Below are 16782 nucleotides of genomic sequence, written 5' to 3' on the forward strand. Positions count from 1 at the left end.
TCCATAGGGATTAATGGAAAACTCAAAAAGTTTAATAACTCTTGAATGGCTGGGCATAAAACCCTGACATTTCACATGGTTTAAATTAAATTAAACACTTAATGCTAGCACATGAAGATGACATTAAGTGTGTAGACTTTCAAGACTAGTGGTTTACTGGCTGGTTTTTAATGAATTTTTTAAAAAGTTTCTAGAACTGTGTAAAAATGTCATAACTGCTGTGTTTCATGGCAGGAAGCTATAAAAAGTGCTGGAATTTAATTCCTCACTCTTTCCCTCATTCAAGCCTCATGCACACACATTTCTTTCATTCAGCTCTGGCTTTTGGTCAAGCAGGTTTTGCAGGTGTTTGAAGCAATACAAAAAGCAATAAAACCTGTTTGATTGGAGGCAAAAGTGGTACACACACCCCAAGTAGCCATCCCTCTTTCAAGCCCCACTCAGCTCCTTGAAACAACTCTCATTTTTTCTCTCTGCCTCTTTCACTGACCTGAAACAGATACAGGACCATGTTACTGTATGTTCCAGGTCAATGTGTTTAGGACTGGGATGCTAACTAGAAACAGAATAATATGGGGTTGGGGTTTTTTGTTATCTTTTTGAGATACTCTCATGCTTATTACTATATTTAACTGACTAGAAGACAACCCTGAATTTAAGACACCCTCTTTAAAAATAGAGGTTAAATATAAAATTTATTCCTGTATTTACCCAAAAGGAACAGCACTCTGAATTTAAGACGACCCCCCAATTTCTAACAAAGAACTTGCAAAAAAATCTAGGCTTGAATTCAGGTCAATACAGTAATCTTTTCCCTTGCCCATCAGCTGCAGATGCTCAGTCCCCAAGGAGCCCGACAATTACACTCTCAACTACTGGAACAACAACAACATCATTCCCTCAACAGTCACATGGGCTAATCTCACCATCTCTGTAAGTCTCTTTACTATGCACCTCTTCTGTAGAAATGAGATAATATATGTGGCACAGCATTATCCATTGATTAGGCCAACATTTCCCCCATCAGTGGATTTTAGCATTAGGTTAAACACACACACACAATGTATGTATGTATATGTGTATATGTGTGTGTGTCTGTCTGTCTATCTATCAATCTATCTATCTATCTATCTATCTATCTAAATGCCTTTAAAATTATAATAGGCTGCAATATAATGGGTTTTATGAATAAAAAAACAAAAGATTCTAAAAAGATTAGAATTTGATGTCATCGATGTAAAAAGCAAGCACTCTCACTTCAGGGGAATGAACAGGTGACAGAACAGCTGGATAGAAGAACAGTTAAGTTGGCCTCAGAGAGGAAGTGGGTGGAGGTATGGATTGGCACACATCCACCACTCCCAAAGGTCACCAAGAAGCGGCCAATCTCATTTGCAGCCTTCTTCCCTCAGAGCTGCCTCCTAGTGTTTCAAGTGCTGTTTTGAAAACCAGCACTGGATTGGCTTCCCCCCAGTGTCTTCCTGTGATGACATCACCAGTTGGCTTTTTGTTTGCTTCAGCCACCTTTCCCAGCTTCATGCTGACAACAGATTTCATGTTGTAAGACCTAATCAGGTCAATTTTATATTGAATAAGTGCATAGATGGGTTAGCCATATTGTATCAGATAGATGCTTGACATGGGTCTGTTTGCTCGACACAGTTTAGGCCTTGTAAGATGAGACCATGCCAAATTCCCCTGTTCTAGCAAAATTTTCCATGCTGTCAAGAGCAGCCCCCATCAAGAGCTTTTGTCTAAAATTAGAGGAAATTGGCCTGTCGGGTCGGGCACACTTCCTCATTTTTCAGTACCTCAGATCGAAAGTACGCCAAGACTCGGTGTTCCATTTGAAGGGGGGTCGCTTGGCCCACGCCTTGTTCCTCTTTCACATCTCCCCTAGCCAATGATATTAAATGTTAAGAGGGACAGGTTAACAGAAGGTCATGGATGGTCAGGACCCCATCTTTGGCCAATCACTATTTATGCATAGGTGGGAGAGGTGAGGATACTTAAAACCCTAATTTGAGGATAGAAGGAGAACCGCTCTCTCCCTCAGTGAGGGTGGCTCAGGCACAGCACACAGGAGGAAGAAATGAGGAAGTTGAGCCGATTAATCAATTTGACGGCACCTAGCATCTAGCAAAAAGAGGAACAAGTCGAGGTTCCCTTGGGGTATAGTATATTGTGACCGCAAGGGTCTGGCTGTCCTGTCAGTGTCTCAAGGCTGTTAGTTTTGTGACTGCTTTGTGTGAGAGAAGTAATTTTGCTGCATGCTGTATGCTGTGATTCATCTGAACATTGGTAAGAAAATAAATCTGTTTTGATTAAATATAATCCCTTCACTTCTCCTCGTGTCTTCTTGAGTCTTGAGATTCTTGACAGCCAGGGCCATCAGAAAGAACCCAGTTAGTGTGAGAATTTTTGGAGTCCTCATTTATTCCTGGTTGCAGGGATTTTGAGGTGCCAAGAATCTCTTATAATGTACGGCACTCATCCTTCTCGAGGGTCCCTAGAGATTACTCCTCTTCATTTCAGACAGCTACTGAGTCTTTAAGGAACTCAGGACTGAGGAGAAACATAGCAGCTCCAGCTTTCTTATCTCTTTTGCTTGAGGCTGAAGGCTTCAGTGATTCAACTACCTACTATAATGCTGTAATGCTGGGCCCACATTTCTGTACTTTGAAGTACAGAAGAAGAGGAAGGTGGTTTGAAAACTTCAGTCTAAATCAAAAACCTCAGTCTGAGTAAAACAGCAGACAAAGAGGCTGCTCATAAGAACAAGTCCCAGCCTCTGTTTCCCTGTGCTGCTCCCAGCAGTGCAGGTCACGTGGGCATGTGGCTTGTGCACTGCAGGGGCTGCATATGATTGTCTGGGAGAAGGTAGGTTGAACCCTGCCTTCCCACCTGCCTGCCCGTGAGCGTGAACATGTGAATAGCCCCAAAGGGGAACCTATCAGTGTTCTATTTAAAACTGCAGCCTCTGAAGGACTGGGAGAGATCTGAATGACACGTTCAAACCGAAATTTTTTTCTATATGAATCCCCTTTTGGGATTGTGGGCTTGGGGTATTCCCGTAGGACTCTGAACTTGCACAATTACACCCAGGCTTGCATAGGTTGTTGCTGTTAAGTAACAGGGAGCACACCAGATCCAGCCAGAACAGGGAACTTAGTTCAAGTTCTTTTTGTTGCAAGATGTTGGGTTGTTGTTTTGTACCAGATGTTACTAGCCCTAACTTATCCAAATGCTCATTGCACTTAATCCATGTCATCGTCCTTGTGACCACTGATGTTCCAGTGCTTGTTGCCACTGTTGTCCTTTCAGTGCTTTGATTATACCTGTTTGATCAGGAATGTGAGAAGATGCACGGAGAATTCGTAGGACCTGCTTGCGGACTTAAAGGCCCTTTTACCCCTGATGTTCTTTTCTGGTGCTGCATCTTGTTCTTTACCACTTTTATCCTGTCGAGCACGCTGAAGCAATTTAAAACCAGCAGCTATTTCCCAACAAGAGTAAGTAATGGCCACAAGTAACACAGAGTGTTTAGCTAGTCTAAATCTGCATGACACTGATTGGCTGGATGGTTTTCAGTGTTCTGCATAATTGTCATGATGGGAATCAGGAAGGAATTCCCACTAGTATTCCTGAGATTTGGCTTTCTGCTTGGTTTTGTCTTTCTTGTGTAGCATGAGGCTTGGTCCACCTACTTCAATCATACTTTGTTACAATATATCTATTTTCTTCCTGTTCTCTGGTTATACTGCACCTTGGCCTGAATGGTGTGGGTTAATTTGCAAATAGGCTGACATGCATTAAGCTTTCAGAAGTGGGGTGTTGGCCTTCATGGCCTGCTGTCCTTTTTTTTTTTGCCTCTGGTCTATCCACCTATATAATTTGCCAGTGAATATCTTCTCTTGATTTCTTGCACTAGGTACGTTCCATGATAAGTGACTTTGCTGTTTTCATTACCATTGTTACAATGGTGGTGATTGACTTTTTAATTGGAGTCCCATCACCAAAGCTACAGGTCCCCAGTGCCTTCAAGGTAGGCACCTGTTTTTATGATGCATTTAATGTGATCTCTAATGCAGCTTGTTTTGGGGTGTTTGGGGGTATGGAAGATATCACATGCCTGGGTGGTTGAAGCAGAGGAGAAAAGGACTGTCCCAGCAGATTCTTTCCCCTATTCTGGGAGGAAAGTCATGTTTATTGGCTAAGTATGGAGAACTGAGGTTTAGGTATCCTGTTTCTTAATCTGTGGTGGATTGGGCATTGTGTAGAAGGATGAGCCAGGTAGGGTACAGAAAGCAGTAAGAATTCATGGCTGGAGGTAAATAAGTGAAAAAGCAAGGCAGATAATAGATTTGGATATTGGGAGACAAAAGCACAAGAACATTTAAGAGTTGTAGAAATACATCTATCCTTGATCACAAGAGCCAATCGTGGCTCATTGTACAGGCAAGGCAAATCAGTAAAAGCCACTTTTAGCCCCCATCATAATGGCAATTGTCACCTGATAACCAATTCCCGTCCCCGCCTCTCATGTTCTCCTTATGAAAGCTAAAGCCATTTTCTGTACCTCGTAAGTGGACCAGAAACATCCTCCTCTGTTCCATGTTTCTAAAGCAGTGGTTTTCAAACTTCCTTCACTCAGGGAACCCTTTCCATAAAGTAACCCCTGCATCTGCCAGCCATGAAATCCATGTATGTTGCAGAAGATTATGGAGCATATTCTAGTGCAGGCGTAGGCAGCATGCAGCTCTCCAGATGTTGCTGAACTACAACTCCAGCGTGGTGTAGTGGTTAGAGTGCTGGACTAGGCCGGAGAGACCCGAGTTCAAATCCCCATTCAGCCATGATACTAGCTGGGTGACTCTGGGCCAGTCACTTCTCTCTTAGCTTAACCTACTTTACAGGGTTGTTGTGAAAGAGAAACTCAAGTATGTAGTACACCGCTCTGGGCTCCTTGGAGGAAGAGCAGGATATAAATGTAAAACTAATAAAATAATAATAATAATCTCCTCCAGGCACAATTTATTTCACCTGGGGATGATGGGAGCTGTAGTTCAGCAACATCTGGGGAGCCACATGTTGCCTCCCCCTGTTCTGGTGTATTTTATTTTATTTTATTTTATTTATTTTAATTTTATTTATTTTTTTATTCGATTTCTATACTGCCCTTCCAAAAATGGCTCAGGGCGGTTTACACAGAGAAATAACAAATAAATAAGATGGATCCCTGTCTCCAAAGGGCTCACAATCTAAAAAGAAACGTAAGATAGGCACCAGCAACCGTCACTGGAGGGATGCTGTGCTGGGGATGGATAGGGCCAGTTGCTCTCTCCCTGCTAAATAAAGAGAATCACCATGTTAAAAGGTGCCTCTTTGCCAAGTTAGCAGGGGTATTTTCCCTGTTCTTTGGGGTGCCAAGACTTCCATGCAGCAATTCATTGTAGGGGAAGGTTAATAATAGCAAACTGGCTATTCTGAGGAAACATGCCACTGTTACTATGCCTCTCAATACCAGTTGCAGGGGAGCAACAGCAGGAGAGATGGCATGCCCTCAACTCTTGCCTGTAGGCCTCCCAGAGGCATCTGGTGGGCCACTGTGTGAAACAGGATGCTGGACTAGATGGGCCTTGGGCCTGATCTAGCTGGGCTGTTCTTATGTTCTTACTAAACTTCTTTTAGAAAAACCTCTGATATGCTTCTGAGGAGCCCCAGGGTTGCTAGGGACATGGTTAAGAAAACCCACTGCCCTAAAGTGGTGCTGCCACATGCAACTAGATAATAATTTTAAGAGTTTTAAAATTGCTTGCATTTATTTATTTATTTATTTATTATTTTATTTATTATTAAAACTTTTATACCGCCCTTCCAAAAGGCTCAGGGCGGTTTACATTAAAACACCATTAAAATCAATTAATCATTAAAACAAAAATTATAAAACGTAATTAACAATTAAAAACATCATAAAACAACAATTAAATATTCAGAACTATTTAAAAACAAGTTTTAAAAAGCTGAAAAAGCCTGGTTGAAAAGGTGTGTTTACAGATGTTTTCTGAAAATTGCGAGAGATGGGGAGGATCGTATCTCAGCAGGGAGCGCATTCCACAATCTCGGGGCAGCAGCCGAGAAGGCCCGTCTCTGTGCAGCCACCAAACGAGTTGGTGGCAACTGGAGACGGACCTCCTCAAATGACCTCAACGGCCGGTGGGGCTCATAGCGAAGAAGACGCTCTCTTAAATACCCAGGGCCTAAGCCGTTTAGGGCTTTATAACTAGGTCGTTTAGGGCTTTATAACTAGCACTTTGTATTTTGCCCAGAAACCTATTGGCAGCCAGTGTAACTCCATCAACAAAGGAGTAATGTGGTCTCTCCGAGATGACCCAGAGACCAACCTGGCTGCCGCATTCTGAACCAACTGAAGTTTCTGGACTACGTACAAAGGCAGCCCCACGTAGAGCACATTACAGAAGTCCAGTCTGGAGGTTACCAACAAATGTACCACTGTTTTGAGGTCATTGATCTCAAGAAACGGGCGCAGCTGGCGCATCAGCCGGAGCTGATAGAAAGCACCCCTGGCCACCTCCTCAACCTGAGAAACCAAGGAGAGACGTTGATCCAGAAGTACTCCCAGACTGCAAACCTGTTCCTTTTGGGGAAGTGTTACCCCGTCTAGAACAGGCAGATCAACATCGTTTCTAGAGTTCCGACCCTGCACAATAAGTACCTCCGTCTTATCTGGATTCAGCTTCAGTTTATTCTCCCTCATCCAGCCCATTACTGCTTCCAGGCAGGCATTTAGGGAGGATATGCCAGCTCCTGAAGAAGTTGACATGGAGAAGTAGATCTGGGTGTCATCAGCATACTGGTAACACCCAGCTCCAGATCCCCTGATGATCTCTCCCAGCGGTTTCATGTAGATGTTAAAAAGCATTGGAGAGAGTATGGAGCCTTGGAGGACACCATACTTAAGCTCAGATTTTGAACAGCAACAATCTCCAATCGACACCATCTGGAATCTGTCCGAGAGGTAGGAGCGGAACCACTGTAAAACAGTGCCTCCCACCCCCAACCCCCTCAGACGTTCCAGAAGGATACTATGGTTGATAGTATCAAAAGCTGCCCAGAGATCCAAGAGGACCAACAGAGTCACACTTCCTCTGTCCATTGCCAATTGAAGATCATCCATCAGGCCGACCAAGGCAGTCTCCACCCCATAGCCCACCCGAAAACCAGTTTGAAATGGGTCTAGATAATCAGTTTCCTCCAAGACCGCCTGGAGCTGAGAGGCCACCACCCTCTCAATTACCTTGCCCAGCCATGGGAGATTGGAAACTGGTCTATAATTGCTCAACTCTGAGGGATCTAACGCAGGCTTCTTTAGAAGAGGTCTAATAATTGCCTCCTTAAGACAAGGAGGCATCCTGCCCTCCCTCAGAGAAGCATTTATGATTTCTGCCAGGCCGCTTACAACAGCCTCCCTGCTAGATAGAACAAGCCATGTTGGACAAGGATCAAGAGGACAAGTGGTAGGCCTCACCACTCCAAGCAGCTTGTCCACATCATCAGGAGTCACAAACTGAAATTGATCCAGTCAAATCATATAAGAGGAGTTGTCGGACACCTCCAGTTCAGACATCAAATTAATTGTGGAGTCTCCATCTAGGTTGGCCTGAATCTGAGAGATTTTTTCTGCGAAAAATTCATTAAACACACCACAGCGGGTAACTGATGCCTCCAAATTCTGGTTCAAGGGAGAGGGAGCAGATACTAGTCCCCTCACAACCCTGAACAACTCCGCCGGATGTGAACTCGCAGAGGCAATACGGGCAGAAAAGAACCGCTTCTTTGCCGCACGTATCGCCTGAGCATAGAACTTTAAATGTCCTCCATGTCGTAATCTGTCGGACTCGAGTCGAGTTTTTCTCCACTTGCGCTCCAGTCACCTACCTTGCCGCTTCAGCCCCCGTAGATCTTCCGTATACCAAGGGGCCAATTTTGAAGCAGGTCGGAGGGGACGCTTAGGAGCAATCGTGTCTACTGCCCTGGTGAGCAAGTTGTTCCAGTTCTCAACCAGGGCATCAACAGGATCGCCAGCTGAGCCAACATTAAATCCCTCCAAGGCGTCTTGGAATCCTACCGGATCCAGTAACCTCTTCGGGCAGACCATTCTAATAGGCCCCTCGCCCCTGCGGAGGTGGGAAGTGGTTGTAAGTCCAACCTTAACCAGATGGTGGTCCGTCCATGACAATGGGGAAATCGTAGGAGTCCCCACCCACGGAACACCACCCTGATCAGAATAAAAGACCAAATCAAGCGTGTGACCTGCAATATGCGTCGATCCAGAGACCGCTTGGGATAGGCCCATAGTCGTCATGGCCGCTATGAACTCCTGAGCTGCCCCGGACAAATTGGTCCCCAAATGAACATTGAAGTCCCCCAGCACCAAAAGTCTGGGAGACTCCAACGCAAGTTCCGCGACCAAGTCCGTGAGCTCAGTAAGGGATTCCGCTGGGCAGCGGGGCGATCGGTACACCAGCAGAAGTCCCAATCTATCCCTGGTCCCCAAACTCAAGTACACACATTCGATATGGTCCGATACCCTAACAGGGACCCTGGTAAGGGAGATGTTATCCTTATAGACCACAGCCACTCTACCTCCCCGCCCACGTCCCCTCACCTGCTCCTCTACAGAATATCCTGGTGGGAGAAGCTGGGACCAAACTGGACCACTAGCCTCCCCCAACCAAGTCTCAGTAATACACATCAGGTCGGCCCCTTCATCCATTATCAAATCATGGATGAGTTCTGATTTGTTTTGGACCAACCTGGCATTGCAGAGGAGCAAGGTAAGGTTATGTGGGATGTTGGCAGTGCTCCCCGAGGTCAAAGAGCTGGCAAGACAGCCGGAAAGGGGGACAACTATTAGATTTCTGACCACCCTTCCCCTGGAGCAGCCTGCTGACCTGCCAGCGTTTCTTCTTCTATTCCCCACCACCACAGGAATAGCTGCCCCACCTTCAACGAAGGCACTCCATGGCTCCCCATCTCCAGACAAACCCACACACATTACAACTTCAACCCAACCTCAGCACAACTTAAAACTGATTGAACAGAAGCCCCGCTATTGAATGCCTCCCTCTATACAAATGGTTCGACAAAGTGTCCAGCCCTCGCCCTCGTTTCTCCCCCGAAGGGGCTCCCCCAAAGGGGCAACCCCCTTTGGTGTCGCCCCTTCGGTGGCGGGCCCGCCACCACTGGCAGCATTCCTATATAGGCTGAGCAGTAAGCACAGCAGGTGGAACCAGGAAAAACTGCCCAGTCACCCTTACAGCCCAGTCCTGCAAAGCCTCTCCACAAGCAGTCCTGGGGGGAGGCAGATGGCAACCAGGGAGGGCAGAAGAGAAGAGGCAAACACCCCAGTCTCACACCCTGGGGGAGATGGAATCCTCTTCTCCTCTTCTCCAGCAAGCTTTGTATTGTATTTTGTATTGTTTCCCCTGCACCTTTAGTCTGTTATGAATTAATGTGCTATGTGTTTTTATTTCATGTTTTAATGCTGTGGTGTGAGCTGCCCGGACAACAATTTGTAATGGGGTGGCTAACAAATAAAGTTTATTATTATTATTTTGTTATAGCCACTTGGGGTTCCTGGCTGTGGGAGCTGACAAATGGCCCATAAAATGCAGCATAAAGGTGCCAGTGTAGCCCTCTCACTATCCATGCTTCCTTCTCTCACCAAGGCCTTTTGCTCTGTTGCATGGGGTGGGGCGTGGCTTGCGATTGAGTCACTGCACTGACAAGAAGGGGGTGGAGATATTCTATTGCAGTGGTGCTGTAGGGCAAATGCCAGATCTGATGAATGAGTCAGCACAGTGAATTCATAGGTTTGGGTGCAGTTGAAGATCCCTGCACAGATGGACTTTCCTAATGGGAAAACTAAAGACAAAGCCCTGTGCTTCATGCAGTGGCATTCCTAGAACCTTCTTGGGAGTGCAAGAAAAATTCTGTCTGGCATTGGGCAAGGCATAAACTCTGCATAACAACATTGCTTCTCTGTATTTTTCTGCAGCCCACAAGAGATGATCGTGGGTGGCTTATTAATCCAATAGGGACCAACCCCTGGTGGACGATATTAGCAGCTATTATCCCAGCTCTTCTCTGTACCATACTCATATTTATGGACCAGCAAATCACAGCAGTCATTGTGAACAGGAAGGAACATAGACTTAAGGTAACTTAGTCCTATGACCTTAATAGTCTCCCTTGCTTTTCTTTCCGTTGCTGTGACATGAAAGGTAAAATTGTGCTGCTCACCATTATGGCAGTAGCTTTTATTCACTTGTATTAAACGACTCTGGCAGAAGGTATCATTCATGGGTGCATTTACCTTTAATGCATTTTAAAAATATTCTGTGTTGTCCTATCCCTCAGGATTAGGGCAGGTCATTTAGGAGATGGGCCCATAGGTATTAGGGTAGAGCATCTGCTTTGCATGCAGAAGGTTCCATGTTCACTCCCTGGCATCTCAAGATAGGACTGGAAAAGACTCCTGCCTGGAACCTTGGGGAAGCTGCTGCCAGTCAGTGTAGACAATAATGACCTAGATGGACCAAGGGTCTGACTCGGTATAAGGCAGCTTCCTATGTTCCTATAGCAATTTTAAAACTCGAAAATGAGAAAATGCATTCATATACAAAGCTACAGAAAACTTTCTAGAAGCTGCTCCTAGGAAACATTAAGGGTCTGTTCGGACCAGCCATTCTTCCTGAGATGAGTTCCAGGGCAGAAGCTGTATGGAAAGAACTGGGGCAGTCTCTCTGTACCTCATTTTTGATGCCCCTGGTTAGGGACATTTTACACAGGTAGAAAGCTAGTGAATGTCAGTTGTGAGAGTGGGAGTCAACACAGAAGAGCAGCTCCTACCCTTATACCCGGCCTGTGGGCTTCCTGGAGTGTTCATACACTCTTGGATTTTGTCCTGTCAGAGCCAGCATTTTATTAAGAGTCACTTTCATTAAGAGTCATTAAAAGTCACACGCTCATATAGGCAGGTTCAGATGTCACGTGGAATCTGTTATATCTCTGTTACATTTTGAGCGCTGTGCAACTTTCCTTAGCCTCAGGAGAGCACACTCTCCCCTCTCATCCCCGCACCAGCATCTACTTCCTTTCTAGGTTAGGAAAAGCTGAGACTGGTTGCAATGTCCAAACCCACCAATCTTGGCTTCTTCTAACCTACTTACTTCAGAGAACCCGAAATCTGAACCTGAGTGCTGAAGGGCAGATGCTGTCACAGGGACAGGAAGGGGAAGCATGCACTTTCAAGGCTGAGGATTGTTATATGGAGCTCAGCATTAACAGAGGTTCCACATGATGTCTGAACCCACCCTGTGAGGAACACGATCCCATCAAGCCAGCTGCTTGAAACGGCAGCCTGGACTCCTTGCCCGTGAGTAACTTTGCTTGCCATTTCAATCACAAGTTGGTTCCACCTTCCCATGAGTTAATTTATTTACAAGCAGTTGTGCCAGCTTTCTATTTCAAGTGAGAAGCTGAAGTGTCTATCATGGATTCGATTTACTGCCAAGAGAGTGCAAAGGATTGCTGCCTAAAGCAGCAACGCGATGCTCATAGAAATAAATGCCTTTGATTCATGCTTTGTGGTCTCTTTCATTACTCACTGCTTTTCCTCTGCTCTTGGCCAGCATGAATTGCAAATGTGCAAAGATCAGCACAGGAATAAATGAGAGGCAAGAGAGACAATGGAGGCCAAATTAAAACCAACTGAAACAAAAAGTGCAAAAACCCCCAAAACAAAACAGAAAAAGCATTCTGGAGCAGACATATTCTTAGGAGGAATTGTAGCTATTATTTGGTAATGCAAAAGATGCCCATAGATTGATTGCATGTATGAATGAAATTTCCACTCATCACGAGGAACATAAAAAATCAGAGTTAAAAATGAGAATAGGAAACAGCTGAGCAGTATAAATCTAACAAAAGTTACTGCCTGACATCCAGACTAATAAAGTGCTTGCACAAATCTATTGCACTACAGCACAGATATTCTTTTATTTTTTTCAAAATATGTCTGTACCACCCAAAACTGGCGTCTCTGCATCTCTGGCTGGTGATGTTGCATCCACCAGATGCACTAAGGCTGGAGCTTGCATTCCAGAGTAGTGTTGCGAGAGTGCAAATGTGGTTGTGTTTGCTCAGCGAGGTGACAAACCTGCTGCTGTGAAGCCTCTTCCTCATTTGCTTCTCAGGGAACTTCTGAAAATCCCCATGGTTGAGAGCATCTGGGTGGTCTTCTTGCAGTAGTACAACTCCATTCTTTGTGAAAGTGCTTCGTTAGTCTGGACGTCAGCCACTGGCAATGAACTGAAACTGGCAAATGACCCTGGAAATAATGAAAATGTTTTCAGCTGGCGGTAAAATCCACCTAGGGAGTGGGCAAAGTAGATCTTCTTTGGAAGGGAGTTCTAGAGGGCAGGTGCCACAATCGAAGAGACCCTATTACACATCCTCAGAATTCCTACCATAATGAAGGAAGGCTGAGCAATAGCAAGGCCTCTTAGCAATATCTCAGTGCACAAGGTAATACAGTACATGTTGAAAAAGAAGCTCCCTAATGACAGCACAATGTATCTAGTTTGAAATACTGATGGAAATGGAAGAATCTGGCACATGCTGGATCACCTACTTCTCATCCCTGCCATCATCCAAAGACCCTGCCATCATCCAAAGATCCTGCCATCATGCAAAGACCCAGCATGTATGACTCTGAGGATCTGATCTTTGCCTCCAGCTGCTATGTGACTTCTGCTGCATTTGGACCATGTTGATAATCTCTAGAATTGACTAGTGTTTCATAACACTGGGAGGATTACCCTTGCTAATTGAGCAAAGAGGCACCTTTTAAAGTGGTGATTCTCTAACATTTAACCGGGAGAGAGCAGCTGGCCCTATCCAACCCCAGTACAGCATCCCTCCTGTGGCTGTTGCTGGTGTCTGCCTTTTGTTTCTTTTAGATTGTGAGCCCTTTGGGGACAGGAGCCATCTTATGTATATTTTTTATTTTTCTATGTAAACCACTTTGAGAAGTAGGATACCGGTTACCAGCAGGTCTCTGCTAATTAATTTTATCTCTGCAGAAAGGGTGCGGCTATCACCTGGACCTTCTCATGGTGAGCATCATGCTTGGTGTGTGCTCAGTGATGGGGTTGCCTTGGTTTGTTGCTGCTACTGTCCTTTCCATCAGCCATGTCAACAGTCTCAAAGTGGAGTCTAGCGCAGCAGCACCTGGAGAACAGCCTAAATTCCTGGGCATAATTGAGCAAAGAGTCACTGGACTGATGATCTTTGTACTCATGGGCATCTCTGTCTTTATCACCAGTGTGTTAAAGGTAAAATTGGAATTAGCCATGAGATTCTTTTGCAAAAGTGCCCTTATGGGTTAAATGTGCAGGCAGTGGTTTGGGCTGCTGTTAAATAATGGTGGAGGCAGTGGGTTTTGTTCCTTCCGAAGCAGTATTTCCAAAACTTCTGATAGCTGGAGCACATTTATTTCTGGATTAAAATTGGAGTCAAATGTCCTTGATACTCAGACAGATTTTTTTCTTCTTCAGTTAGCTCCCAGAAAAATGGGAGGCCTCTCTTTGTAATGGGTGGGATAGCCCAGATAATAATTTACTCCCATTCCACTTTTTGCCCCATCAGCAGGGACAGACCTTCCATGAAGCAAAGTGAGGTGGTCTCCTCACCGGTTGTGCTGGTGCCACCTCTGACCCATGTGCATCCCACTGCTGCCTGCTGCCACCTGGCACAGTCACCGCTCAACAAAGAGTTGCTCTGAAACAGCCTTTCTCTCTCCTCCTCCGTGGTGACAGCACCCACTCCTACTTGACTTGGCATCTGCCTTTGGACCGGTTAAGAAAAGGGGGATGGAGCAGAAGAGGAAATGTTAAAAGGGCAGTAGAGTGCCAGAGATGCTCTACAAAGCATCTCCAGTACTCCACCGTCCTTTTGACATCTCTTCTTCCAATCTCTCTTCCTTTTTTAACCAGCTATGGGAGGGAGGTATAGGAGGGCACCCACAAATTCAGACAGTGGTGGCTATTGCTGCTGCAAAGAAGGAGGAGGCAGCAAAGGAGGTGTAGGTGTATGCAGGGGATGGGGACAGCATTTGGTTCCCTGCTTCAGGTGCACAGAGTGCCTTTCGACCAGGGCTCAGGAATGGGTCTGTGCCCTCTGGGCAGTGGTGGTGCTTTGGGGACTACTCTGTGTCCATTATCACCTGTTGGCCATGTCAGGGAATCCCAGCATGCCTTTCCTCCCTAGGGATGGTGTCACTTACTGTACATTGGTAGAGAAAGTGGGGAATCAGTGGTCTTGGAGGCCTTGCCTGCACAAGCGCAGTGCATTGATGGGGTCGCCTGTCAGGTGGGAGCTCTAGGCGCCTGTCTCTGTGTCTTCTCGGGCTGCATGCAGCCTGAGAAGACACACAATCCCAGCAGCCGGGTTAAGGGAGCGCTTGCCCCCTTAACCTCAGCTAAGAGCAGGGTATAGGAGTAGGGTTAGGCTGGGTGGGAACACTGGCATCCACGCAGATCCCAGAGCTCCACACAAGCAGCTCAGATTATCTGTGCTGTGCCACGCAGTGCGGAGCTCCGGAGGTGGGACGACACACCCCAGCCTCTGGATATCCCATGATGCACTGCACCATGAGCACAGTGCATTGATGGAATCCCCCGTCAAGCCAGGCGCTCTAGGCACCTTTCTTGGCACCCTTCTCTGCACGCAGCCTGAGGAGACTCACGATCCCGACAGCCAGGTTAAGGGAGGACTCCCAGGCTAGGCTGCCCTAGCACGGACTAGGTTGCTTGTGAGAACAGCCTCTAGAGCAGGCCTGCTCAACTTCGGCCCTCCTGCAGATGTTGGCCTACAACTCCCATAATCCCTGGCCATTGGCCACTGTGGCTAGGGATTATGGGAGTTGTAGTCCAAAAACAGCTGGGGGGCCTAAGTTGAGCAGGCCTGCTCTAGAGCTTTCTTAGTGATTTCTATTGCTTTAGAGGATACACTTCCCTCTGAGATGAGCCTGACCCCCTCTGAGCTGTCATTCAATTGGCAGGTTAAAACATTTCTGTTTTTAATGATATGTCCTTGTGACTGATATGTGTGCTTTGCCATTCACACCTTGCTGCTAATCTAGCTGCCTTTTAGAATTGCTCTTTAGGTATTAATGCTTGTATTGTACCTTCTTTTTTGTTTTAGTGCTCTGCAAATAGTAGTTGAGGGTGGGGTGCGATTTCCAGCAGGAAAATGATGTGGGGGTGGAGGATTAAACTTCCTTTCCCTGCACTGATCCAGATTGGTCCTGATCCAGATTGGGAGCTCAGTGACTCCCAATGACTTTAAAAAGAAAGAAAGAGGGGGGAGGAATCCAAAGCATGGAATTCAGCTAGCTATTTAACAGAGCATTTAGCTTTTCTTCAAAAGTGAACTTTTTGGAAGTAAGAGTGAAGTGTGTCTTCAGTTTTAATTCAGGGGGGAAAAAGATGCCCCTCAACTATCTGAAGTTTGGGAGATTCTGATCTAAGTGGATGTGCTAACATAATACCCTGCGCTACAATTATCCACTTCTGTCACTCTTTCCTGAATGAATGAATGAATGAATGAATGAATTCTGCATTAACCACACAAGAGGTAACAGCTTGTCACACTGCCTCTGTGTAATCCATGCAGTCACATATTCATAGAGCAGTCCACACTAATCTGCTGTCTTGTGGAATCCTGCCTATTGCCCTAATGCATTTCTTGTGTGGTGAGTGCTGGCTTGAGACCAGCACAAGAAGCACTAACCATTTTGATGCTGAATCCTTGTTCTTGCAAATGCTAATTGAAACTTGCCCTAGAATGAATATTTTAAACCTATTTAGACCTACTAGGAAAATGATGCTAGGTCAAATAAAGTGTGTAACAAAGAAACTGCCATAAAGAAGGACAATATTTTGATCCTAGGTATTTCTGCTGTGTCTAAATTTTAATATGCTCTCTCTCTTTCCAGTTTATACCTATGCCCGTCCTCTATGGTGTGTTCCTATACATGGGAGTTTCTTCTCTGAGAGGGATTCAGGTATGCATTTTTATAGACTTCAGGACAGGAAGTATGAAAATGTAGGAGCTCAAAGCATCCTAAGTAATGGGATGAGGTGCCCTGAAAAGGTTGCATCATCTCTTAAGAGAAAAACCTACATATTCTTCCTATTCTTTTTCATCGCATATCTCTCCCATTTTTTCTTCTGAATATCTTGTTCCCTATTTCATCTCCCTCTTCCGTCCATTGCTTCCTTTCTCCTCGTTCCTTTTATTTTTTGTAACAAGCAAAATGCCTGGCACCATGGCCAATGGTCGGTGGGAGCATTTGTTAATTTCAAGGACCCCTGGGCACAGTTATACATTATGCCCCCTCCTAACTGCAAGATGTTAGTGAGGGCTGTGCATGCTTCCTCTTCAATGCTACAGTGTCCCCAAGTGTAAAGCTTTACTTTCCCCCATTTGAGCGAAAGGCACCCATTTACTTGTATGGGAGAAAGTAGGGAGATGCACTTGGAGACTTCGCTGGGGAGGAAGCTGAACCTGTTCCCTGTCCTTTGTAATCCCAGCCATTAAGAACCAAACCTGCCACAACCTTCCCTTCCCCAGAAGCCCTCCGTGTCACCCAAAAATATGTCCCTGGGGATTTGGAGCCCTCAGTGACATTAT

The 16782-nt window shown here is 45.6% G+C and overlaps 1 protein-coding gene across 6 annotated transcripts in view; it reads left to right on the top strand.

Moving 5' to 3' along the window:
• SLC4A8 (solute carrier family 4 member 8) overlaps positions 1 to 16782 on the top strand; it is a 157285-nt gene that overhangs the window by 112432 nt on the left and 28071 nt on the right. For all 6 annotated transcript variants that reach the window (XM_053294000.1, XM_053293997.1, XM_053293999.1 and 3 more), the window contains 6 exons: positions 828 to 933; positions 3351 to 3512; positions 3932 to 4045; positions 10082 to 10243; positions 13170 to 13421; positions 16085 to 16153. In XM_053294000.1, coding sequence (XP_053149975.1) covers positions 828 to 933; positions 3351 to 3512; positions 3932 to 4045; positions 10082 to 10243; positions 13170 to 13421; positions 16085 to 16153 — 865 coding nt within the window. The remainder of the gene's footprint in view (positions 1 to 827; positions 934 to 3350; positions 3513 to 3931; positions 4046 to 10081; positions 10244 to 13169; positions 13422 to 16084; positions 16154 to 16782) is intronic.

This window comes from Hemicordylus capensis, chromosome 2 (genome assembly GCF_027244095.1).
Source record: "Hemicordylus capensis ecotype Gifberg chromosome 2, rHemCap1.1.pri, whole genome shotgun sequence".
Classification (NCBI taxonomy): Eukaryota; Metazoa; Chordata; class Lepidosauria; order Squamata; family Cordylidae; genus Hemicordylus; species Hemicordylus capensis.